Below are 26,260 nucleotides of genomic sequence, written 5' to 3'. Positions count from 1 at the left end.
TTGATAAATCTTGTGACACAAGCTCCACTCATGTTGTGGCTTCAAGTGGAGGAAGGACGGAGCCTCCTGTGTGGATCAGCTGCTGTAACACATCGCAGCAGGGGTGGGGCCTGGTGATGGGTTGATTGGGTGTCTGTATCCTGAACCTCTGAGATGCAGCACTGTTTTTACTGAAGCGCTATATTTCAAGAGTCCTACATTTGAATAATACGTCATTGTATTTCTAAAGTTTTCAAATGAATTCATCAATAATACAGGACTGTAAAAAAAAAAGTCTTTGTAAAGAGTTATTGCGGTAGGCAGGGATGACCTCCTGTACCAGTGGTGCAATTTGCCACTGAAATATAGTGGCATTTACACAATATAATTACCCAACTAATATTGTGTAGGTCATTCTCATTCAAAGTGTGGGCAAAGATCATCTGATGATGTTCCTGGGGAGTATTGTACCAGAATTGGATTCTTTGGGCCCTGTCGGCCGTGATGTTGGGTCATTATGGCTCAGGCTCGCTTCCCAGAGATGCCATCTGATTAGTATCTGAGGAGTTTGGTGGCTGGGTGAACACCTCAGACTCTTTGTTGTGTTCTTCGAGGCTTTGTTAAGCAGTTTTTGAGGGGTCCATTGCTGTCCTGCTTGGGGAGGCTTGCTGTTGCAGGGAAGCACTGTTGACATTTGGAGGCCGTGACTGTTCTGGAAAAAAGGTTAGGTTGGGGGCAAAATAACATTCACGAGAATGCCAGGATGCAGATTTTCCCAGCAGGGCATTGCATTGTAACAAAATGAGCAGTTTCACTCTTTTTATTTGTCAGTGGTTTGAATGTCGTGGCTGATCAGTGTTAAATGTGAAGACTACGACTGAGATACTCAAGTCTAAGTACTTTAAACTTTCACTTATTTACATTATTTTATTTTTCCAAGATTTTGTTCTCTGCTATATCAACAAAATGATACTCGCTCATTTAGGCATATTTCATTAAAAATTTTTACATGGTGGATTTACTATAGCTAAAGTGCTGTATCAAAATAACATTCTATTATAGATTAGTAGAGCTTCAGTCGTAGGCAATTTATACACACTAATATGCATACTACATCTATAACAACAGCATGGCTTTGTTGTAGAAGAGTCCAGGTGTTGGACAGACCTGTCAGCAGTCCAGACCTTTCACCAACTGAAAAACATTCGGTGCATTATGAAACACAAAATACAACACAGAAGACCCAGGACTGTGGAGCAACTAGAGTCCTATAACAAACAAGAATGGGACAACATTCCTCTCCTAAGAGTCCGGCAACTGGTCTCTGTTCTGACATTTACGATCTGTTTGTAGAAAGAGGATATGCAACACAGTGGTAAACAATGGTGTTGCTATCAAATATGGTATTCATCAGTGAAAAAGTAAGATGTCTCACTATAAACATTTGGTGTTTTATGTTCCATTGTGAATTAAATATTTAGATTTGCAAATCATTGCATTCTTTTTCATTCACATTTGAGATGGATATACTTTATTGATCCCAAGCTGGGAAATTACAAAGCATCCAGACTTTTTTGGAACTGGGGTTAGTTTGCAGGTCTCCTAAATTTATATCTCCACCAACACAAACCACTACTATCAATCACTAGTGTCTGCTGTGAAGAATGGCTCACTTGCAAAAAGTGGAGACCCCATCTTGCATAGTCTGTGTGTGTGTGTTTGTGAGTGAGTGTGTATGTAAGGCTCAGCAGCATAATCACCAGCTGTCACCTGGACCTCAGCAGGGGACCGAGACTGAAGAAACACCGAAGACCCGTCTGCCTCCGAGACCACACCAGGAGAATGGTTAGAGAAAAGTACTCCGTTGGTGCATATGAAAGTCTCCTGGTGCAGCTTACCGGGATCCAAACAGCAGCTTCCATGGTTCCGTTGTGTTCAGTGAACTGAGCTTCATAAGAGCCATGAAAGAGGAACTCCTGAAACGATGGGCTCGCCTGTGAAAGCTACTAAGCGCAAAAATATGCTTTAAATGAGAATCGCTGGTCTGAATCATTCCACAAACACCTACATAAACAATGACCACATACTATTTGAATGTACATAATCACCCCAATTTATTGAAAACTGGAAGACAAGTTCATGTAATTTCATGGAATTCCGCAAACTCTTCGATGGGAAAGTCTACGCTTTCCCAATTCGAGGTATGTATAAAGAGTAAATGATTCAGACAGCTGCGGACAATCTATTACATGGCTGGGAACAAACCATTGTGGGGCTTTATTTCATGCGATTACGTTGTCTGAAAGTGTAGCAACAGAGGGACATCTGTACGACAGGGGAGAACAGAAATGACACTTGATGGCTTCTTAGTGAGAATCGTGGAGGTTGCTTTTCTTTCAATCTAGACGCAGAGATGTGAGTAAATCTCACATCTCTGCCGTCAACATATTAGTCCCCTCTCAAAAGACTGCGAGTCAGCCCAACTGAGAATACATTAATCTAACAAATATGCCGAAGAGTGAATAAATGATTGGCAAAGGTCTGCAAATGAATAGCCAAGTCTCGACATCCATGTGTGTTAGCACGGAAAGACAGGGATCATCAATCGATTTGCTAAGATTGATTTGATAATCCCAAATGATTTCCTAGGTACAAATGGCTTGTAATAAACCTTTTAAGCATTTGTCTATGAAGTATGCAAGTCAAACACAGATAATTAAAAAAGGCGCCACTTAGTAAACTACATCTTCTGTCATTACATACCACCTCACCAAGACTAATCCACAAACATACAAAATTCATGTTTCCCCACTTTTCCATTTATTTATTACAATTAATTCAATGTTATCCAACATTATTCCATGTGTCAGCTGTTTTTCTCTCTTTTCTTTTTTTTTTATTTAAAACAAGTCCAGTATGTGACTATTCTTTAGAACCTGAAAAGTCCTGAAGGTGGGGCGGGGGAGGAGGGATGCGTGGGTGGGTGGGTTTTGAAAGTAAAGGATAGGATTGCAGAAGAAAAGGAGGGAGGGAGTGGCATCTCCCCTCCCCAGAGCCACTTCTGTGTCAGGAGAATTTTCATAAGCTATGTGGAATTATTTTTTCTTTTTTTTAAGTTTGTAATTTACTCCCCGTCTTGTACTCTCAGGCCTTGTTTCAGCATTTTCTTTATTCAACGTCCTCTGCGTCGTCTCCTTGGTCTCCGTCCATTAGCAATGCGGCGTACTTGCTGGCTGAGCTGAACTTCTAAAGAAATCACAAACAACAAGCAAATCAATCACTTAAGTAGCTTGGAGTGTAGAAATAAACCTTAAGGATCGTGTAACAATTTAAGGGGAGTGGACTGATATGCGCAAAGTAAAAATGTTTTACACAATATACAGGGTGAACACTAGCAAAACAAACAAGACGCTCTATGAATACTGTTGGAAAATCAAACTAAACTTAAGGTGAATTTTGGCCCTACTAAAGTACATCCAGAACGCTGCTGCTCGAGTCCTGACTAGAACCAGGAAATACGACCATATTAGTCCAGTGCTCAGGTCCCTGCACTGGCTTCCTGTCGCTCAGAGAATAGACTTTAAAACAGCCAGAGTCAGGACTAAACAAGGTGAGGCTGCGTTTCAGTTTTATGCTCCTAAAACCTGGAACAGTCTTCCAGAAGATGTGAGAAAGGCCTCAACTCTGACAATGTTTAAATACAGCCTGAAAACAGTTCTATTTAGCTGTACATATGACAACTGAAAGTATTTTATCTGCACTCTTCACTTTCAAATTAATTAATGATTACTTTTTATGTTTTTTGGAATGATTTTATTTGCCTTCTTGTGATTTTATGTAGCTCTAAAGCACTTTGAATTGCCTTGTGTACGAATTGTACTCTACAAATAAACTTGCCTTGCCCCTCCATTTTGTGGAGGCCAAGTGTCTTTCTTTTGTAAATCAAGGAGTGGTGGCTATCAAGCCATTCAAATCGCCCCCAAAACCCAAGCTAAAAGGCCTAGAGGACAACTGCCACTTGAATTGGGAGTGGGCCTAAGTTCCCCTGGAAAGCACTTACAGGGGTTGGGGTTTCTTCGTATTTCTTTGGCTCTGGAGGTGGTCTGGAGTCTCGGTCTCTTCTGTTGTCCTTTCTACAATCACAATGAACAAGGGGTTAGAACATATCAGTGTTGAAACAGTTAACCCTTGCTCTGAGTCCTCAGAGTACAGATTCGAGACACCACAATACGGCACCACAGGATCTGCTCAGTCTTGTCTGCAGGTGTTCTCCACTTCCTAATGTGCACAACTCCAGACACAATGAGATCCATCATCAGTCATGTAATCCTGAGAGTAGGCCACTCTTTACAGATGCCCAGAAAATGTCCTGCCTGCCTCATCAAGAACTTTGGAGGTGCTTGCTTTGGATGGCTGACCTGTCTGCCTCCTTTCTTCGGTCTTTGTTGGGCTCCTCTCCTCGGCCCCGCCCAGCTCCAGTCCCTGCTGGTCCCCCTCGTGCCCGCGGGGGCCCCCGGTCCCGACGCACACCATCAGCCTTGTTCTCATCTTAAAGGAGAAGCCAGACAGTTGAGTGAAGGGAGGAAGGTGGACTCGCTACAGTAGACTACACTCACAACACACTGCAGCGTCACAAGCAATGTGTTGGATTCAAATTGTGTTAGTCACTGAAGTAGGGCCAAATGAGAGGTGCACAACTGCAAGATTACAAGCTGCCTTGTACAACAAAGCAACCACTTTTCAAATTTGATTTAGGTTTGAAAAATGTGCAGAAGGGTGTCTGATGTTTTCACATTTTGACAGACTTCTCGAGTTTCAGACTCAAAATTTCTTAAGGATTTGATCCAATTTCAGACAGAGGTTGGGATTGTTACACAGATTGGCCCGAGAGGATCATCATCTGTGGGCATAACAACGTCTCTGCAGCAGTGCTAAAGTCATGTAAATCCATGCATATGGTTTACAAACAGATAGCAAAACAAAAGAAATGGATTTGGCATCTGTGCGCTTGACTTCCATCAGAAGACGCCACCTCAACTATTCGCTACGAATGACACCTTAATATCCAGACAGAAGGAAAAATAAATGTGGAGGAGGATTAAATCTCAAACCTTCCCCTTTTAGGATGGCCACTTTATCAGCTGAGCCATGGTCATAAGTGACGGGGAGAGTCGACTTAAAGCAGGGCTCAGTAATATGGGGTTTGTTTACCATGCAATACACAACCCAAAGCTGTAGGGGGAGCTCCGTAGCAAATAGGCGACAGTCTAGCCAGACTGTCGTAAACCCGGCCACCAGAGGCAATTTACGGTTTATTTTTCAAGACACTGGCAGAGAGTTGGAGAAGTAGAGATGCTTAACTCGAATCTTTTTGGGCAATCCGGGCTGATTTAATCATTTCGAGGAGGGGAGTTGAGTTATACGGACCACTTGAATCACTTAAAGCTGCGGTCGGCAACTTTTTTTAGTCATATTAGCTTGAACTGTCATGGGATTCTGGAAGTAGAATATTAAATAGGCTGTTTAGGAAAAATAACGAAATCTGTAGCTCCCTCTGAAGCCTGTAATCATGCTTGCAAAAACCGAGCGCTCCCGGCTGTTTTTAACCAATCAAGTTAGGGTGGAGGAATCCTACCTGTCAATCACAGCTTGTGCACACGCTGCTGAGCGTGAGTCTGCCCCAGCTTGTGTGCGCTCACACTGGTGTGAACTCACGTGCACAACCTCGTCCACAGAGGGGGCGGGGTTTGGAGGGCGATTCGGAGCTTGTTAGAGGTTGGGGGAGGGACCTGAAAGTTGTATCAGTTCGAATTTTCCGACTTTAGACCCGCCGTTTAGTGGCTATGCGCCTCGCCTTTTTTTGTCCCATTTATCAATTCATTTTGATAAATCAAAGAGCAGCCTACGGCTACAAGTTCATTCATTTATTGTTGTCAAGTAATAATTCAATGCCATTTTATCTGAAAGCCAGACACAACAGCTAGTGTGTGCATTTACACAGCGACAAATGTGGTAGCATTAGGTGAGGCAATGCTGAGTTTAGACCTACAAGTAAACAACATGGAATGATCTTGCCCTCCCTATATCACTAAATGATTATTTTTCAACGACTGTACAAGGACTTCAACGACTGCATGAAGCCACCCTAACCGAGCCTGTAGCTGCCTACTGGGCGCTCGCTCCTCAAGTCACGAGACAGAATCGAAACTTAAAAAGCTCTGAGTTGGCATGGATTCGCTACTTGCCCGTCTGACCGCTGAATCGCTGGCTCTGGGTGACTCAGCGGTCAGACGGGCAAGTAGCAGTGGTTCTGCCATCACGATATCTATTACAAACTATATTACAACTCTAGAAGCTAACCGCATTCAATTTAGCCATCGACAGCTAATGGAGAGGGGGTGTGTCTATCAGGCTACCTGGCTCGGCTCAGAGCCCTTTACGACCTGCCGTGAAGCAGTAGTTCTTGGCTCTCGTGTGTCGCGAGACTTCCAGAGATAAACAAAGCACGCGGCGCCACAGGCAAAGTTGCAAGCGCTGTTTCGGGCTAGGGCCACCAGATGGAGATGGAAATGTCACCGTTTTCATCAGAACGGGTCAGCCAAGCAAACTGATGATTGCCAAGCAATTTTATGACCATGAAAAAGTTGCATAGTATGTCTTTAATTCACAACTGACTCGCAGTGTTGGAAAGTAATAAGGAAGCCAGAAGATTATCACGGCAAGTAAACTACAAAGAGTTTGAACAGGATTTTGAATACCCATAATACTAACACTGGCTGCTGGTTCAAAGCACATATGAGCAGGTGCAACTGAGACTTATAAAGAACAACACAGTAATCAAAGCTTGAGCAGCATTAGACAATGCAGAGAAGAACCTGATAGCGACTCCAATAAGGATTAAAATAGCCACTGTGTGGAGCCTGATGAGGGCAACAACGAGGACTGAAGCACTAATGATGCTCGAGTGTGATGTTTTGGCACTCCCCAATTATAAGCACATGGCTGTTGATGAAACTTCAACCACTGAAGAGTACCATGTATTGCCCGAGGCAGTTGGGGACGGATTGCTTATTGTGTTCAGCGCTCAATGGCAGGGCTTACCCTTTCCAGATCCTCTTTCATCTGCAGAACTTGAAGAACTAAACGGAAAGGAAAAAAATAGTCAGGGAAAAAGTATAAAAGACACGTTTAAAATAAAAACAAAAACATCTACAAGCCTGTAGTGCTAATTCTGAGTTTGAAAGCTTTGTTCTGTCATTGTGCATAGCGAGCACTTTTTTTTCTCCCAATTTCTCATTCTAAGCATCACTCTCCTGGTATTTTCCAGCTGAGCTCTTACCTGAACTTAGGAGGAGTTGAACCACCTGGGGAGACCGGAGAGACTGGGGGTCGTCCATCGCCATCATTTGAGCCTGTGCTCACTGCACTTCTTTTGGCCCATACGTTCTCCTTGGGAGGAGGAGCAGGCATCACTTTCAGCGGCTCTTTGGAGGAGCTGGTGGAGGAGGGCCGTGGTGAGGGCACAGGGGAGGTTTCTCTGCCAGAGAAAACCTCATTCTCCCCAGAGCGCTCTTGACACCTTGACCCTGGTGGAAAACAATTAAAAAAAAACAAATAGAAGTATTTTTCAGCCCCAAAAAGGTCCCGAGATGTCCAGGGGTTCGTGTTGAAAACAGAGAATTATTCTAAACTTTAATGTCGGACAAACAACAACAAACAACCGCAAAACTTTTGCTTTCAGTTTTACTAGATTAAACTAGTGTGCCAGGGTGACAGAAGTATCTCACCTCTTCCAGAGGAGCTTCCTTGCTGTGAAGACTCACTTCCTGTGCGGGATCGCTCAGCGGGAGTTTCCTCATTGCGCCAGCTTGGGTCCCTGGAATACAGGAGAAAAACCTCAAAGTTCTTCACCAAAAACATTATCTTTAGCATCATCATTGTAAAAACTATTCCAGCATTATAAATAGCAGAAACAGCAGGGTGTAGTAAACAATCCCTTCGGCAGACTGACACCGAAGAATTACATGATAAAGTTCAATACATTTTTTACTTCAAAAATAGAAAAAAAACAAAAAAAACAACAACACTGCAACTAAAAGATGTGAAACTTTTTGGGGGTCAGACTACTGAGCACCAAACCTTGAGTGACTTTATAGGCCTTAACTGACTCATTGGCATTTGAGCATCTGCGTCCGAAAGAGACTAAACCTGAAAGTAGTCAGGCATCAACATCAGTGTTCCACAGTGTATCAAAATCCTTCTCTGAGCTAAAGCCTTTAGAGCAGTCCTGACGGTCTCATGATTTAGTCATAAAAAAATTAAAAAAAAATAAAAAAATCTGTGGGTGGATCTTAAACGTGCTAAAAACATTCAGACCTTCAAGGGATCTGCCAGGTAAAGTCAAGAAAAATGTCCCATTTCATCAATAAGACAGAGCTGACAACAAAAAAAGAAAAGAAAAAAAAGCTTTTGCACATTCCACTACTGTCAATTCTCATTTTTGAGCTCATAAAATACAGACTTACAGTTTAAAAGAAAAAGGCAAACACTTTATTCGTCTCCATGAGGGTTGGATAAAACAGAAACATTCACACGTTAGTGGTCGCTCACTGACCTGTCTCTCAACTTTCTCTCAGGTGCCCGGCCTTTGTCCTCCTCCAGCTGCCTCTGCAGCCTCTCTTCCTCTTTCTTCAGCCTCTCCTCCACCTCCCTCTCCTTGGCCGCTGTGTCAACAGGTTTAGCTGCACCAAAGATGGACGAGGCCCTGCTGCCGGAGCTTGGAGCAGCAGCAGCTGGGGAAGTACCACCGCTGCTGGCGGGAGCTTCCTCCTCTTTTGGTACACTACGGGGCTTCAGGTTTAACTTGGGTCGTTGCTGAGGAGCTGCGGAGAGGACAGAAATGATCAAAGTCTCCAAAATGAAAAGATGGTGTGACTGCGACTATCGGGAGATCAGGTGAGCAGTGTGAAAATAGGTCAGTACTTGAAGTAACTTTAATTGACTCCTCATGCACATTATAATAGCGTAGAGTAAATATTGATTTATTCAGATGATCTGATAAATACTGCATCTGTATATGGAGTCCTCACCTCTATCGTCACGCCTCTCCTCTCGTTTTTCGTACCGCTCCTCCCGGTCACCGTAACGATCCCGGTCACCGTAACGATCACTGCTACCCCGATTATCATCATAATCTCGGCGAAAGCCACTACCGAAGGCTCGACGACCTCCTCCGCTGCTGCTGCCGCCACGGGAATCAAAACCTAGAAAGACAACAGGAGACAAAAAGAAGAATTTAAGGGACATAATGCTGTAAACGGAAAATGCAACAACATGCCTAATATACCATGGAGCCAGGCTAACGGGCGGTCACAACGGATGAGAATGTTGAAATGTGAATTTAAAGATTGGAAACCAGTCAAAGAACAAGAGGAGACTTGTGTGAAACAGACACCCTCATGAGGACAACAACTCACCTCCTCTATCGAAGTCTCTACGATCCCTGTCGTCGTAGCGATCTCTACGGTCCCTGTCCTCAAAGCGATCCCGGTAGCGGTCTCGCCCTCCTTCGTAACGATCATTGTCACGCCGCGGGCCACGATCTGATTCGTAACGGTCCCGTGATCCTGCAACAGGACAACAACAACAAATCCACCTGAGAGGACATCTGGATTCTTCTGCTAGTTAATCCAATGGAGTGAATCAAGACAACATTGTATATAAAAAACACATGCTTCCCAGCTGAAAAGCACCCTCAACCTAAAATTTAGGAGAATTTCCATTTTCAAATAGTGGGTTTGTTTTTATTAATAGTTGCTAATATATTATAAATATTAGATTTTTTTCATTGTTTAAATCGGCACCAAAAACTGAAAGCACTTTTTTTTTTTTTTTTTTTTCAAAGAAAGTCAAACAATCACAGGTAAACAGAAAAGTCTTACCAGATATTTTTTATTTTTTTTCCAGAAGACATACCGTAGGTATCAAAAGCTAAGACATATCTGACTTACTTTCTCCAAAGGCATCATCCTTCTTCGGAGGTCCATCATCGGCATCTGCACTTGGCCGAGCTCTCCAGTCGCTGTCCGTCTTGTCAGGACCCATGTCTGCCATTCGACCACCCCGATCTCTGCCTCCCATGAGTCCACTGTCTCTTTCTGAAATGTGAGAAAAATTAAGAAACGTTTCAAAGCCACGGGAAGACATCGGCTAAATAAAGAGAAACTGAATGTTAGCCAAGTAGAAAGGCAGAGGGGAGTTGCAACCACAGCAACTTGATCTTTAAATGCAAATCGCACACACAAGTTACAATAAAATTTGCCTCCGATTTTAAGCTTCTGTTGTTGCATTTAAAGACAAAATGAAACAACAGCACAGTATAGTGAATAGGGTTGAGCCTTGTGGAATAAATATTTAACCCATTGACGCCAGATGTTGCGTAGCGCAACATTGTCCCTAACGCCGGTAGCTGCATAACGCAACATTGTCCCTAACGCCGGTAGCTGCATAACGCAACATTGTTCATTTATCATTATTTTCAAGACACATGCAGCATGTAATGCACAATAATTGGTTCAAATACACATGAGGTGGGTGTTTTCGATTTTTTAAGACCATGTGACCAAAAATATGTTATGTGATTCGTCGACAATAACACGTCAAACAATGTCATAGCCTGTTCTGCAATAGTGCGTTTGTAGCAAATTTGACAGCTCGGCTACAATCGCTGCGGTTAACGAGACATACTGTGACAGCGATGGAAGTGATGTGGAGTTGGAAGGGAATGATCAACAGAATTTATTAGAGGAAGAGATAGTAGGAGATTTGCCGGAAGATCCCTTAGATAGAGAGCAGGAGTAGAATTTGTTTGGAGAGGATGAGAACGAGGAATTTGTTGGCTTTCAAGTAGACTGGAAGTCCGCTGGATTTCGCACCCGACGTCAACAAAAGTTTACTCGTACACCGGGGCTGAAGGTGCCAATATCTGAAGATGCAAGTCCTTTAGATGTGTTCTCGCATATTTTCATGAAGTTTGGGATGTTGTTGACACAGACAAACTTATATGCGGATCAGGCGCGCGGCCACACACCATCCAACTCGAAGTGGAGCCCCGTGTCAAAGCAGGAGATGAAATCTTTCATCGGTCTCTGCCTAACGTTTGGAATAATCAAACTACCAACTCGCCGGGATTACTGGAGGTAGAGCAAGTGGCTGTATCAGACAAATGTCGCCCGAGTGATGGCACGAGATCGTTTCGACATGATCTGGAGGTAATTATTTATTCTTGCGCTTCCTTCTGACGACTTCTCATTCTTATTTGAGTGGCGTTGCCCTTATGTAAAAAAATAAAAGAGAGCCCGGTGCGAATTACTGCAGTATGACAACTATGATGTTTTAGAAGTCGTGTCACTGAAGTATACAGTAGAACTGCACAATGCAAGATATATTGCAGGGTTTTTTTAATCATTCATTATTATTGCTGATATTATTATTTTGCAATGACGTCTCTATCATGGCCAGTAATGTAGCTGAAGTGGTGCCTACTACTACTACTACTAATAATAATAATAATAATAATAATAATGATGATAATAATAGTAATGATGATTATAATTTAGTTATAGTATAGTAACAGTATAGTAATAGTAGTATAATAAATAGCAGCATTGGGTATTATCCTGAATCATAAAGCAAAACTACATGAACCAAATGTCCAACATTGATATAAAAAAAAAAAAAAGTAATACAATCCAGCCAGCGAAAAAAAATTGAATTTTGAATCTTCACTCATATTTTTAGATATCTACATCTCCAAGACAACACTGATCCTGCAGTGGACATCTACATCTACAGCTTCAGCTGGGCATGATCTGGCCAAGATCAGTGAAAAGAGAAAGACCTGCAGGGAGTGTGCCAAAGAGAAAACCAAGCGCCCAGGGACTACACTGATGGGATGCAGGCAGTGCAATATCCCCCTGCACCGCGAGTGCTTCATGCACCACGCTCTGAGAAAGTAGTGTTGTGTAGTAGTGGCCGTGTGTGTGTGTGTGTGTGTGTGTGTGTGTGTGTGTGTGTGTGTTTGTGTGTGTGTGTATTGACTCATCTTTTTCATTTTTTTAATGAAAATGTGTTGGTGTTAATGCTGAATGAACATGACGGAATAAAAGCAGAGAATTTAACCTTTAAAATGCAACTTATTTCATGTCTTTATGTGTTTCAGAGGCTGAGATATTGAATTTTTCTTAGGTGTTTTCAATGAATTGTTTTTAGTTAAAAAAAAACCCTCAGGCATTGGGGACCTTTTCTAAAAACTGGCTGAGGCATTGAGCAGCCTTTTTTGCAGGTGCTTTAGGCGCCAATGGGTTAAGACTGGAGTTAATCTGATTTGTTTTCTTTTAGTGCGAACAGAAAACTGGTAACAGTACATTTGTTCCAGATAAATAAGCAGTATCAATAGTAGGTCGTGGTATTTTTCAAGTTTTAGTGATTGCCATCGCTAATAGCAACTAATGATCCACACTGTTCTCAAAGCCTGTTAAGACATCCTAACTCAGTCAAATTGTTCAGAAAACCCATATCAGCTAGAAATGTACCTTTATCATTAGACTGGTCAGCAATATCCACACGAATCCTTCGGTTCCCCAGATTCTGATGGCCCAAACAGGGAACACAGAAGAGGAGAGGACAATGTTAGTTCTCATTTTATCTACTTATTCTAAGAAAGACCCTTTTTGTTTATTTCGACTAAACATAATCAAAATAATTATGCAATACAAGAAAACTCCATAACACGCAAAAAATAGTTACGCAACTCGTGTTTTAGCTGCAATTATTCTTCTTGTTTATCTCACCTCTTCATTGAGACTCAGGGCCCGCAGGAGGGAGTCGACATCATCAAATTCAGCATAGCCAAAACCCTTCAGTCGCTCTGGGTTACTGGGCTCTCGAGGCAGACGTACGGCACTGATCTGAAAACAGAGATGGACAGCAGCTACAAATGAAACGCATCATTCTCCAATTAGGGGCCGCAGAAAATGGACTTCAGCATTGGGTAGTAGCAAGATGAAGAAAGAAGCCATTGGCTAGAGGAAATGCACATTCCAATTAAAACCCTTTCAAACTAAAAGTGCGACAGTCCCATTGTTTGAAGAGAGCAATCCCTAAGGGTTTTAAATCAGGTGTGGGAGACCAGTGCCGTTCTCTGGTCAGATGACCTGAAAGCTCCAGGGTGAGAATTATGGCTTTGACAAGACATACAGCGTGGTGCTTGTCCAAGGAAAGAACGCCAAAACTCACACTTAGACTTCCAAATCATTTCTAAAACTGACTGGCAACAAATGAAGAGCCAATAAAACTGGAGTAACATAAGCTGTCCGATTAACTGCACTTAAGAGCCTTAGATCAGCATTTATCGAGGTCAAGACTTTACCAAGACCACTAGATTAACTTTTGTCTGACAAACCATCATATTGTTGTTGCTATCTTTACCAGCTTCAGTTGCCTCGTATGATTGGAGACATTTCACACAACGGGTGCTGTATAAGTCTGAAGAAGTCCAAGGAGCTCATTAGAGTCCTTTTGTAGACCTGATTATTCTTCAGCAATAAAAGCTCTGTCACATGTTCTGCTTACACCAAAGAGGTTTTATGCATCCGAGATTCTGACCAATTAAGCTCGTCTAAAAAGAGACAACCAAAAACAACAACAAAAAAAAGTCTTCCTTCAATAGAAACAACAGGAGTGCCAAATGAACAGCATCGTTGTGATAAACTCATACAATGTTACGACATTTGTTCCGGTCTAGTATTGTATTGCATTCATTTTTTTTTTTTTTTTTTTTAACCAAAAGCTTAACTGATGATGGGAGAGTCAAATAAACATAAACTCTTCTACAGCACATCCCAAAGATTCTCATTGGGGTCAAGGTGGCCAATCCACGTGAAAATTATGTCTCATGCTACCAGAACCACTCTTTCACAATTATTCATGTAGTCAGCTGAGCTCATTTTTTGGGCACAAAATGTCTCCGAACTTAGACCTGAACCAGGTCCAGAACATTTGCTTAGTTAAATACAGGTGGAGACTTTTTTTCTTTTCTCTTTCTTTACCAGACAGTGACAGATTCACTGTGTATTACACATCTAGTCAAACTGCAACTGAAACCTTTTCTTGAGTTTCACTGTTTGTGCTGCTTTACAAAGGATTTATGAAAGCTGACTAATGAAAGACTAACACACCTTTTGTGTTCTAGCATGTGTGTGTTGCACCTACTGCCAAGCCGCGGAAGAAGTCTTTTATCGAGTCTTCAGTGACATCGTAGGGCAGGTTGCCCAGGAAGGCCGTGTATGGCGGGCTACGGGGGAGTTTGGACCTGTCGATGTTGGGCTCGCGAGCCGAGCGAGGGGCTGTGGGCAGGATGGAGCGGTCAATGGCTGGTGCCCGGTACGAGTCCTCCTCGGTGTGCCACGATGTCGAGACTGGAGGAATAGGCATTTTTAATGATTAGTGCTCCAGTTCTTGTCGTGCTGGTATTAAGCCTTTATAACAATATATTTCCATATAAAAATAAATGCAGGAGTATTAATAATCAATAGAATAGAGACAACAACAAAACCGTTTTGTGAATATCTACGTTTGACAGTTATTTTCATCTGAAAGTGAAACCTTTTCACTTCATTCTCATTTAGTCATGTAATCCATTTCAATGGAAACATTCTGGACATCCCGATGTAAAGACAAAGACCCACAATAACGCATTTACATGATTTCTAGCTCGATGTGGCTGCTCAATGAGCAGTAATACAAAAACAGGAGAACATCAAATGTGAGGTGTTTACAGGTAAACAGTTTAGAATGGCTTATTAGCACTGGTTCAAACTCAAAAGTTTTTTAAAAAAGGGTTTGAACAGAAAATCTACATAAGAAAACACTCAGGTTACGCAGTTTTAAGGGTGGCAGCAGTATTTCTACATTAGCATTTCAGCTGACAGGGCTTTCTGGACGATGGCGCCAGTGACACGAATGATCTAAAATAAAAGAAAAGGTGTTCTCTCTTATCATCAAACTACAGTTTTTTTTCTACAGCAAAAAAAGGCAGAACTAGACAGACTATCATCTTTTTACATATTCTGATACACACACGCAAACATACACATTTTTTGACTAATAGATAAATTGATTCCTAATTGGGTCTTATCGGTCAATAAAACGCTGAAAACTAAATTACTTTTATGTCACCCGTTGCATGCATTACTTCATCAACTGCAATAATGGGAATTTAAATAGCCAAATCACAGCTTAGTTAATTTTAACAAGGCGGAGCATCAATCCGGGATTACAGGACTGAACTGAACTGAAAACTGGAGTAAACTGGTTTACACCTTTGTAAGAGGAGTAAAAAAAAAAAATGCCAGTCGACTTTGTCCCAACACATTTAGACAAAGACATTTTACACTTACCGCCAAACCAGTTGTTCATTTTACATTCAGTCATGAGTTTGCCCACACATCTTGATAACACCACCAGTTTGATCGCATTCTTCAATGCACTTTAATCTCTCCAAACTCATCTAAAAACCTATAGCCTGAGTGATACAAAGATGACTTTCCCACAACGTTCAAACTCTTCCAGAGATTGTTGTCCTTCACATAAGACTCCCAACCTGGATCTTCTTTTCTTTGGAACTATATTGACACTTCATTATTGCAACCACAGCAACTTGATCTTTAAATGCAAATCGCACACACAAGTTACAATAAAATTTGCCTCCGATTTTAAGTTTCTGTTGTTGCATTTAAAGACAAAGTGAAACAACAGCACAGTATAGTGAATAGGGTTGAGCCTTGTGGAATAAATATTTAAGACTGGAGTTAATCTGTTTTGTTTTCTTTTAGAGCGAACAGAAAACTGGTAACAGCACATTTGTTCCAGATAAATAAGCAGTATCAATAGTAGTCGCAGTATTTTTAAAGTTTTAGTGATTGCCATCGCTAATAGCAACTAATGATCCACACTGTTCTCAAAGCCTGTTAAGACATCCTAACTCAGCTCTTGCTGCTTTTTGGAACTCACTTTCAAATTCATGAAATTTTCTTTTGTAAAATAACCATTAACTGTGGCCCACCTGAAACTCTGTTTGTCTGTGTGTCTGTCGGTGTGTGCTCACCATCTCCGTCCAGGTCATCAGTCTCATCAGCCCAGCTTGTGGACTTGGCCGGGTAGCTGGGGGGTGCGGGGTTGCCTCCGCTGTCCTCTGCCAGGAAGTCAGTCAGAGTAAGGGTCTTCCCCTTCTTATTCTTCTTTTTAGCTGGAGGGAAGATGCACACAGTACAGAGTCAACTTTAGAGGGGAAATTGATGAGTCACGGGTCGGTTGCTTATATAAGTCTTAAAAGCAATGACTATGGAAAGATGTATTGAACTTTGAAAAGGATGCTAGTGTAACAAAAGACCCTCGACTGTCGAAAACTGCCTTCTTGAACTTTTCACAATGAAATGGAACAAAACAGTCGAGGGTTACCCATCTGTAAAATTAAGAATCATAACGCACTAATATATTAAAAGTGGATTTAATAAAGGCTTGAGCGTGTAGCTTTACTCATGCATACAGCTGTTTCTCAGGCAGGCAGAAACAATTAAGAGCCGAGCAGTAAGATGCTGTCCAGCTAAGCCAGATAAGGGGGCCACAAACACTTATTTTCCCGTTTGAAAGAACACACACAGGGAGTCGTGTGCCTGTCCAACTGAAACTCTGCAGCAGGTCAGACAATGTTAGCACGTTCGACTCAAAGATTTCGGTGAAATATTCACACTATTAATCTGCAAATCATGACTCGTTATAAAGATTGTTTCTTGGGAGTCTGAACCTGCAATTCATGTGACCGTTAGGACGTTCACAATTATCACATTACTACCTGATCACAGCCAACGTCAATCATTCTGCTTATTCATTCTGTTTCCCTTCACCTGTATATAAAATTAGATTAACTTAACAGCAATGTAATTTTTGCTGTATGTATCGTTTTAAGGGACGATGTCACATTTAATGAGATCATTTCATTGTGCAGCCTCCTTCTGCTATAGTTTAAAGGCTGTTGAGGGGAAAAGTAGTGCAACTAGCCACTCATCTCAACGAGCTATAGTCCTGAGTAATTTCTACTGCCTTGAGCGTTATAGATTTTGTCAGAAAGCCAAATATCCCAGCACCACAGTGGACACATTTTGGGAGTGGCAATTTGTCTGATATGCATCAAGTCATTCTACTTGAAAAACACACCAACAACACTAATCTATAAGTGGATGTATGGACCAAACACCCCACTCAATGTACAAAAAGTATGAATGTATTCTCAAAATATCATTACTCTCATGAGAAATGCACATCATTGATTGCAATTATTTGCAATGCAACCGTTTGTCACTAAATATACATGACTGGAACAGCTTGAGCTCATTATGGAACATTCCCCATGGTGTTTGAATGTCAACAGTTAGCTCCAGTTGCCCAGGGGGCTTCACACAGATCATACAACAGGTTAGAAGTGTTTCGGCCTGATGCAGAAAGAGGGTCACACAGAGCTAACTGGGAGCTTTATTGTTAAAAACATAGCTTTGAGGACATTCTTTACAGTACACAGAGAGGGAGAAAAACGAGCTGTAGCTGTTTACTACTATTTCTCAAAAAACAACACGATGGCATTGTATAAAATAAGCCTCACAAATTGGCTCACATGCTTGTACATAAATAATATCACTACCAGTTTTCTCAGCGCATCGCACTTATGTGTCATCGAGTTTCTTTTTTATGTCAAAACAAAAATAAGCATAACTACGAGGTTACAGTTAGTTGTAAGCAAACAGATTGTTGGCTTGCTATTTACGCTGATCGCTTTTGTCTCCATGCCTGTGCGAGCTTAGTCAGCAAAGGACTGCTGACGGGGGAAGTATCCCTGCTTAGCTGGCTAGGTTTTAGGGCCTAGTGCACGTCGCAGCGCCAGGATCCAAGTGCGCCATAAACGGAGCAAGACTTGGCCGGCTAGAAAACACAGGTCGAAGTTCAGACGCTCACGAAAAGTGTTTAGGATGCGAACCGACGAGTTCAGCTGTTCCATTTCATCAAAGACCGATATCATGGAGCAACGCGACACACGTGGGGAGACTCTTCAGGCGGCCCGCACTAGTCGGCCCAACCCCTCCTCCACAAATCGCGCTTGCGCCGGCGCTTCTTTGCCCTGAGCGCCACGGCGAGCTCCGCCACTGACATACAATGTGCCAGTTCTGCACGCAGTTAGGAACATTTGATATCATGTCATCCACTGCCTCGCACACGTAATAATGAGTAAGCTCAAAAGTCTGTACACCTAACACCGACATAACATTCTTAAAAGAAAAGCCCGTTTGTCCTTTTTAGGTTAAAATGTCCAGGGATGAAGAAGTCGTTGCTTCGTTCATTCGCCTACCGCAACCAGCTTCGTCTGTAGCAGGCTAAAACATTCGAAAAATGTATTTATGGACACGAGACAACGACGCAGATCAGTAAGCCGACAAAACGGACGTCCTCATACTTAATCTGTTAAACTGTCTGGAGATTTAACCCTCGGAAATTCTCTCTAACCGACCCAGATCGTTCACCCACATAAACCTCACCTGACGCCGCCATGTTGGAGAGCGAGTTCGTTGTAGTACCCGGATGAAGGCGTCAGAGGTTTATTGTCGGGAGCGCGCATCGTCGTTCACGGGCCTGTACCTCCTCCCTTGTTTACTTACTGACCCACATCTGCTCAGACTCGATGAATGATGTTTCCTTCGTGTGATATTTCTGTTACGTGTCCTTGAACAAACTGCAAGTCACACTGCTGATTTATCATATTTCTCTTTTGTTTGAATTACCATACCCACCGACTCCCTCAAAGTATATACAATATGTATTTTTGTTTAAGCACAACCACTCATCCAACACAACAAGTATATTGTAAAGATGTTGAAATAATTCCTTCTTACTGAGCTTTATAGTTTTGTAGCCATTTATTTCTGACACTAAAGCATCAAATTGATACCTGTCAAATGTAATATCATCATGTTGAAGTGGAGCTGACAGGTATGCTTAACTCTAATGATGTATGTTGTTTGAAAATGTCAGATGATCAGATGTCATTTAAGACTTTCATTGCAACTAAGCATTGATGATATAATTTAATTTTCTCCTGGGTTATTCCCACACTTTACTATATAAGTAATGTGCCATATTGACATGCAAACTCCATTTCTGAATGTATCTTCTTGAGATTATTGCCCTGTAAAGACATGTAATGTATGAGATTGTTGGCTTTATCCGCAAGGGACATGATTGAAAAAGAATATCCAAAGGCTGTAATGTTCAGGTCTTCAGGCTGCAAGGAATAACTAAACAGCACATTTTCATAGTGAAAATTACTATTACACAGTTGTTTGCTCCATGCATAAATTCAAGTAAAAATTTCAACTATGTAAAGAAAAAAAAACAATCTAAACATTTATAAACAAGATTCAGAACTGCTGCCTTCTTCTCTGGACCCTAGCTCACTTAAGAAAGACCATGAAAAAGTACAAAACTTGTACAAAAGCTGGCCTCAGTTTTTGTTACCTGATTATCGCGGCTCCACAGTGAAAGAGTTCAGGTGGTAGTCACAAATCATCCCATTTTGATTTTGATTATAAGTCGTTGTCCATTTAATGTCGATTTAAAGCAGTGATTTCTGTAATCTGTAAAAACAGATCATAAGCCTTTTGTGCATGCCTTTTTGTTTATGTGGCTGTATGCAGTTCAGACTTTTTCTAACACCAAGATGACAAGCTAATTTGCCATCAGATTACTGGAAAGGTGTGCACGTCTGAAATGGGATCATGTCAGAACAGTATGATTGCTTGGTTTATTATAGAGTTCCTCTGCTCCCTAGTGGCCAAATATGATTATTTTTTGTTTTTATATGCTATATCTTGCTCTGTGTCACATACACACCCGTATCTGGCACTAATAGCATCAATGAAAACAAGTAGTTTTGTGGGTATTCATGATAGTATAGAGTCTATAATTTCATGTTAAATAAATGTTAAAATGTTCATGACTTTTGCTGAACTCGTTGGACTACGTTTGAATTATTGGAGCTGACCAATAAGAGCAGACTAGGCTTGCCTGAAGGTGGGTGGCTTCATTTTGTTTCAGTTTCTACAGAAAACACTGACGTATGCAGTGTCACATAGCACTGCACTAGCTGTTTCATGTTAGCTTTGAGGTTTAAGCTGAGGGTTTGCATTGAGGACTATACCGATAGCATGGCTCTTCCTCTTCTTCTTGAGTCTTTTTTTTAATCAACATATTTCAAAATTCTGCAAGCGACCATTTTAAAAACATGGATTTTCTTGTGTCAACAGAAATAATCCAGTCCTAACACTTTCTTAACCTTTTTTCTTTTTAATTGAGCAGGAGCTTTTACACACAGATTTTGCAAGCAGTACTTCCATCCATCCATCTTCTATACCCACGTAATCCAATGTAGGGGCTGGAGCCTATCCCAGCTATCACTGGGCAAGAGGCGGGGTACACCCTGGACAGGTTGCCAGTCCATCACAGGGCCACACAGAGACAAACAACCATCCATGACAATTTAGAGTCACCAATTATCGTAACATGTATGGTTTTGGGGGGAGGGAGGAAGCTGGAGTTAACAGAGAGAACCTGAGAGAACCCACACAGACAGGCCCCAGCCAGAAATTGAACCTGGAACCCTTTTGCTGTGAGGTGACAGTACTAGCCACCACACCACCGTGTAGCCCCGCATGCAGTACTTGAAAAACAGTAAATACACAACCAGCATGTCTGTGTGTCAACAATTGCTTTTATTTATTTTTGTAACGTCATGTGCTTTCATTGTTGTGTTGTGTGATTTTATTCAGAATTTGTGAGCACTTTATGGTTTGCATATTATGTGGAATTGGATCAAAAACAGCTGGAAGCCTCTGAAGTCTTTGTTCCAAATTAGCTTGTGGCTGCCAGCTCATCCAGTGCATCCTGGAGCCTGAAGAAAAGACAAAAAAAACATTTTGCTTTTCCAAACATTCATGTTGAAACCAAATTAAATTATTGTCTCAGTTTCAGTTACCAACTTAACTATTCAAACAACCAGTAGAATCATGTTGTTTTGACATTTAGTTTTACTTGAAATCTCCACCATCCAGCAGAGTCTTGTAAGTGCTGATCTCAGCCTCAAGTTTCATCTTCATGTTGAGCAGCGCCTCATACTCTTGGGTCTGATGCTTAATGTTAGCACGCAAGTTGGTCAGTTCTTCTTCCAGGCGGACAATTAGGTTATTGTACTTCTCCATTTCCATGTTGTTACGTAGCTCTGTGTTGCCTAAAGTATCTTCTAAAGAAGCTTTCTGATAAAGGAGTTAAGAGAAGGAATGAAAACATGCAATATATTATACAATATATATATATATATGTATGTGCAAGAACTTCAAACTAACTTGAAAAGTTTAATGTTTGTGATATAGATTACTTAGAAAATAATTATGCAATATTCAAGGTATCTAAATATGTCATATTGCTACAACAAATACTTCAAATACTTACTAAACTCTGTTGAGATGCAAGTTCAATTTCCAGGGTCTGTATCTGTCGCAATAAGTCGCTCTTCTCCATTTGGGCCCCCTGGAGAGCTTCCGTGTTCTGTGATACCTGCACCTGAACATCTGAAATCTGCCAGGGAAAAAAACATCATGAGCAAACAAGACACTTCAGCAACATAGCATCTCATGATTGCACATTCTTTTAGCCTTGTATCACCTGATTTTCATGCCAGTGTTTGAGTTCCTCTGCGTTCTTCACTGCGATCTTCTCATAGTTTCCTCTCATGTCCTGCATGATCTGGGCCAGGTCCTGACCTTTAGGAGCGTCTACATCCACTTGCACGCCTGACTGGGAGATTTGATTTCTCAGCTCCATTACCTCCTATTTGAACGAGAGAAGGACAGATTTTAGGTAAATTCTCAAGACTTGCGACATATGGTTATGATTTCACAGATACTACTATGCATGTTACTATATCTGTTTTCACATATATTATTCTGTTCTTGTATTATATTCGACATGTTTTTTTTAAATGATAGGATTTCCTGATCCATTTCACCCCCCTCTTTGCAGTGTAGCAGGTTATGCTAGTCTAAACTATTTTCCTGTCCCTGAGCAGCCCTTATCTTCTTGCTCTGATATCGGCAAGTCAAAATACTTTGTTTTGAGAGAAAGAAAGATAAGTGCACAGTTGCAACTTTGGAAAGGAATTGTGTTGACTCTACTGGCAGATACGACAGAATAGAACAAGAACTATTCTCATGCAAGCAGGCTTGAGTTTGCCCTTGCTGAGAAAGTTGAGGGTAAGACATGATCGATATAAACTTTACTCTTGGTTCTTTGAGCTCTGTGGTACTGAAAAATGTATAAAATTTTGTTACATTTTAAATTCAAGTCCTTAGAATTACCATCCATGCTGAGGGTTCGGGTTAAATGAGTGGGCTTGTTTTACTTAAAGAATATAAGTCTGATTTTCATATTAGCTAACACATTAGTGGAAGTGTGTTATGGGAGAATGCATTTCTATCTCAGACACCAACGCATCAAATACAGTAACTTCCAAATACCTAAAATCCTCTCTCTTATTGGCTGAGTATAAGAGCAGTTTGCCAAAGATCATGTGGAAAAGACCAGAAGGCTGTTGGAAAACTGATCTAGACCAAAACACAACTTTTTGTTTTGAATTAAAGACATTGTGCTTTGGATAAAGGAATAAAATGTATTCCAGCACGAGAACCTGATTCCATCTGTGAAAGATGGTTATGGCACTGTTATAGTTGGGCCTGTTTTCCTTCATCTGGGCTTTCCTGGCCCAGATGAAGGATTGATGGGACATTTTTTTCTAAATATACCAATGAATTCTGTATAATAGAATGTCGGGATGTTTATCTGTCAAAATTGGTCATGCAGTGAAATAACTCACAAGTTGTTCTACCAAAGAATTATTGAATAGGGAAAATGTGAGTATTTTTGATCAGCCAGTTCAAAGTTCTAACCTTAATAAACATAAATGCTGTACAACGAACAGAAGTGAGCAATTCATGTGACATAATTCAATATCATCCCAGAGCCAGAGATAAGACGTTATATACAGATGGATGAGCTGAAAGGCCTCATAGCCAATGTTTAGAACTGATCAACTGACTGTAAATGTTTAGTTTTTATTATTGCAGGACCAGATGCTGAAAGCAAAGCCTCACATTGCCTGTCACAGATATCAAATATTAGATCGTTCGTAGATAAACGATAACAAGTAAACTAAAGTCAATTCTCTCTATCTGCTTTTGAGACGTGTTAAAACCTGATATATGTTGGTGTTTTTTATACAGGAATATAGAAGAGTTCAAAGGATTTGCAAACTTTTTAAGCAACATTGCACAAACAGATGATTCTGATGGACTCTTGCTCTTTCTTAAAATGCTCTTTCCAGTAACACAAAACACTCATAGTATCTGTCTGTTTGTCGTGGAAACTCACATTCTCGTGGTTTCTCTTCAAGAAGAGGAGTTCCTCCTTCACAGCTTCAGTCTCACTCTCAATGTTCATCCTGCCCATGTTGGTTTCATCGATGAGTTTCTTCAGCCCAGCGATGTCGCCCTCCACAGACTGGCGAATTGCCATCTCATTCTCAAACCTGCGAGATGCACAACACAAACTCTATCACCGATTCTATCTGCTCGTATGGTCACTGAGCAGTGCTGTAAAAAATTTAAAACATACATGATGGGAAAATTCAAATCACATACTTTACTTTGAAGTCATCAGCAGCAAGGCGGGCATTGTCAATCTGGAGCACAAAGCTTGCGTTCTCCACGATCTTATCAAAGATCTGGACAGGAAAAAGAATTAACAGGAACATTAATTTTATTGGTTAACATCATTTGAACATTAACATCACAGAGATTAAAATGTTTTTGCGTTCAAGAATTCAGTCTGAAGCCTCATCCAATGATTTTTTTGTGGTCTCAAAAGATGTGCTTTGAGACAGTGGTCTTCTTTCATATCTCAGCCAAACCTATGATTGGAGTCAGTATTTCCCTGTTGCTAACAACAAAAGCCAAACTGCACAACAGCATCGTAACATGGTAGAACCCATGTCATAAAAGAGGAACCATAAACTGAAGAACAGGAAAAGGGGATGTTTCTGTGCCAGAAACAAAATCTGGATTGCTTTAGCGTTGCAATAAAAATGGATTTCCTGTCTGACTCAGTTGCACATAGAAGTATTTTTTCTTTCAGAATACTCAGCCAGCTGCGCTGTTGCTGTTGCTGTTGCTGTCAGTCATTGTAGTATGTATCACTGTATGCGTTCATGTGTGTAGAGATGGGGAAATTCTTTATCTGTGACTGTTAAAGAGTTTTTATGTGACCATGGCATCCTGTGAAAGAGGAAAAGGGAAATACTTATCCCTTTATGTGTGAAACACAAAATGCCACCATCAATATGTCATTATGTGATATTGAAGAACTGGACTCTGGAGAGGAATGTGACATTTGCCTCTGCAGACTGGGGCTGATTGTTATTCAGCCCCTGAACTGCACGCATCTGTGTGCTCACTCTGGCAGTGTGATCCTTTGTGCATATGTCTGTGTGTGTGTCATTATTACACACACATCTGTTTCACATTGAGGCCCTCCTACACCAGCGCATGCTTGTAGAATCGCCATCTAATAAGCAGAACCATTTGGAAATACTTTTGTTTCTTGGTTGAGCTTTCAGTCAAAATCCCATGATCCTCGTGTTAGTGAATCATCAGAGGAAGTTCTGGACTGTTTGTGGAACTGAAGCATTTTAAAGGGGGAGGGCCAGAGCTACAGAATTGTAGCAACCACACCCTTTGTTCTCTTGCAAGAAATCTGATAACTTAGAAAGGAAATACTGCCCATTTTAGTATCCTCAACATTACGCTCTATGTGAATATCTCATATAAAGACAGAAGTCTGGATTTGCCACATGGCATGAGATATTTCATCAGATGCACTGACTGATCTTCATATTAGATGTCCAATGTATCATTTCAAGCATTCAAAATCCTTAAGTTTTTCACTGTCCATATCATTGTTTTATGCTTAAACGGCTACCTGTTCACTGAATTCTAGTTCTTACCTGTTTGCGTAGGTCTTCTATGATGGGTTCATACTTGCTGTAGTCTCTCATGTCAGGCCCCCCCTTCTCCAAGGACTCCATGATCTTTATCTCCAGTTCTTTGTTGGCCTGTTCCAGGTTCCTCACTGTATCCAAGTAATTGGCCAGGCGGTCGTTCAGGTTCTGCATGGCCCCCTTCTCGTTGCCTAGGATTCCAGCACCGGCACCAGCGGCACCAGCAGCACCACCGAATCCTGAGCCCATGCCGCCACCCATTCCACTGCTCAGCTTGAAGGAACTTGAGGAAGATGCAATAGGAGCACCAGAACGCAGGGAAGATGCAGAGGTGGAGGAGATGCGGGTACCTTGTCCACCAGCACCGCCGTAAATGCTGGCAGCACGGTACTGAGGTGTGGAGCGGCTCATGGAGATCCGGGAGGAAGGTATCTGATGAATGTTGGAGGTTCTGTAGCTCATTTTGGAGAAGTTTAGGCTTGGTGGAGAGTTAAGTGAAAAATGAGATGCAGACGCTCACTGCTGGCCAGCTTAGAAAGTGACGCGGGCAGTGGGAAGTTGGGAACTTATACTCCTGCCTCTCTTCCCCAATAACAGCTGGTCTTTCAGACCCTGCCCACTTCAGCATCGCCCAGTCTTTGTTTCCTGCTCCCTCTCACTGCTCTCTCATTCTATCCCTGTTTCCTCTTTTAACATGCAATGTGGTCTCTGTCTCCAAGGAGATATGTAAAACACATCTTGTTATGCAAACATTTCAGAGCAATCAGAGCATACCGAACTACAGACATAAACAGCTCAAAGCAAATAGACAGACAAAGGTCAGTGAATATCTCAAAGAAAATGGAAGAAAGCAGAAAGGTCCATGTTGTCCAGCAAAAATCTATGCTTCAGTCAAAATGGGTGAAATAGAATTCACACTAGAGGGTAGAAGATTTGAGTTAGTGAGTTCTATTACTTAGGAATGCAGCATAATTCTTGTGGTTTGCCCATAAAAGGCACAATGTACCAGTTGTTGCATAGTTTCTCAGTTTGTGGTCAGCAAGGTCCAAAAATAAACAGTCTTCACCAGCCTTA

At 41.5% G+C, this 26,260-nt stretch overlaps 2 protein-coding genes across 4 annotated transcripts; both read right to left on the bottom strand.

Annotated features, from left to right (window-relative positions):
• Nucleotides 1-2,068: 2,068 nt before the first annotated feature.
• On the bottom strand, nucleotides 2,069-18,713 carry eif4ba (eukaryotic translation initiation factor 4Ba). 2 transcript variants are annotated; one of them, XM_075460562.1, is made up of 15 exons: nucleotides 18,624-18,713; nucleotides 16,145-16,285; nucleotides 14,251-14,456; nucleotides 12,831-12,947; nucleotides 12,573-12,627; nucleotides 9,990-10,136; nucleotides 9,456-9,605; nucleotides 9,069-9,242; nucleotides 8,594-8,861; nucleotides 7,767-7,855; nucleotides 7,319-7,565; nucleotides 7,081-7,118; nucleotides 4,398-4,527; nucleotides 4,040-4,112; nucleotides 2,069-3,225 (listed from the first exon to the last, which is right to left on the bottom strand). In XM_075460562.1, exons 1-15 carry the CDS (start codon nucleotides 18,634-18,636, stop codon nucleotides 3,148-3,150), a joined length of 1,926 nt encoding a protein of 641 aa, XP_075316677.1. In that variant the 5' UTR covers nucleotides 18,637-18,713; the 3' UTR covers nucleotides 2,069-3,147. The 2 variants fall into 2 exon arrangements, with proteins under 2 accessions (XP_075316677.1, XP_075316678.1); XM_075460563.1 differs by lacking the exon at nucleotides 4,398-4,527.
• A 2,118-nt stretch (nucleotides 18,714-20,831) lies between these two features.
• LOC142376898 (keratin, type I cytoskeletal 18-like) lies at nucleotides 20,832-25,734 on the bottom strand. Of its 2 annotated transcripts, none has more exons than XM_075460567.1 (7): nucleotides 25,193-25,734; nucleotides 23,832-23,914; nucleotides 23,563-23,719; nucleotides 21,802-21,966; nucleotides 21,589-21,714; nucleotides 21,125-21,392; nucleotides 20,832-21,031 (listed from the first exon to the last, which is right to left on the bottom strand). In XM_075460567.1, the coding sequence occupies exons 1-6, from the start codon at nucleotides 25,646-25,648 to the stop codon at nucleotides 21,168-21,170; spliced, it is 1,212 nt and encodes a 403-aa protein (XP_075316682.1). In that variant the 5' UTR covers nucleotides 25,649-25,734; the 3' UTR covers nucleotides 20,832-21,031; nucleotides 21,125-21,167. The 2 variants fall into 2 exon arrangements, with proteins under 2 accessions (XP_075316682.1, XP_075316680.1); XM_075460565.1 differs by having other exon boundaries at nucleotides 21,172-21,392.
• Nucleotides 25,735-26,260: the final 526 nt, after the last annotated feature.

This window comes from Odontesthes bonariensis, chromosome 3 (genome assembly GCF_027942865.1).
Source record: "Odontesthes bonariensis isolate fOdoBon6 chromosome 3, fOdoBon6.hap1, whole genome shotgun sequence".
NCBI classification, from domain to species: Eukaryota; Metazoa; Chordata; class Actinopteri; order Atheriniformes; family Atherinopsidae; genus Odontesthes; species Odontesthes bonariensis.
The sequence above is the reverse complement of the archived record's forward strand: the minus strand, read 5'-3'. Positions and strand labels throughout refer to the sequence as shown.

Bases quoted from the DNA above. Each gene is read 5' to 3' on its own strand.
- eif4ba (XM_075460562.1), bottom strand. The intron at 7,856-8,593 runs GTCAGTGAGCGA...CCTGTATTCCAG, and splicing joins GAGAGAAAGTTGAGAGACAG to GGACCCAAGCTGGCGCAATG. The intron at 4,528-7,080 runs GTAAGCCCTGCC...TTCTCCTTTAAG, and splicing joins TGAAAGAGGATCTGGAAAGG to ATGAGAACAAGGCTGATGGT.
- LOC142376898 (XM_075460565.1), bottom strand. From the start codon at position 25,648: ATGAGCTACAGAACCTCCAACATTCATCAGATACCTTCCTCCCGGATC. The intron at 23,915-25,192 runs GTAAGAACTAGA...TTTCCTGTCCAG, and splicing joins TAGAAGACCTACGCAAACAG to ATCTTTGATAAGATCGTGGA. The intron at 21,032-21,171 runs GTAAAACTAAAT...TCTTTTCTTCAG, and splicing joins CTGGATGGTGGAGATTTCAA to GCTCCAGGATGCACTGGATG.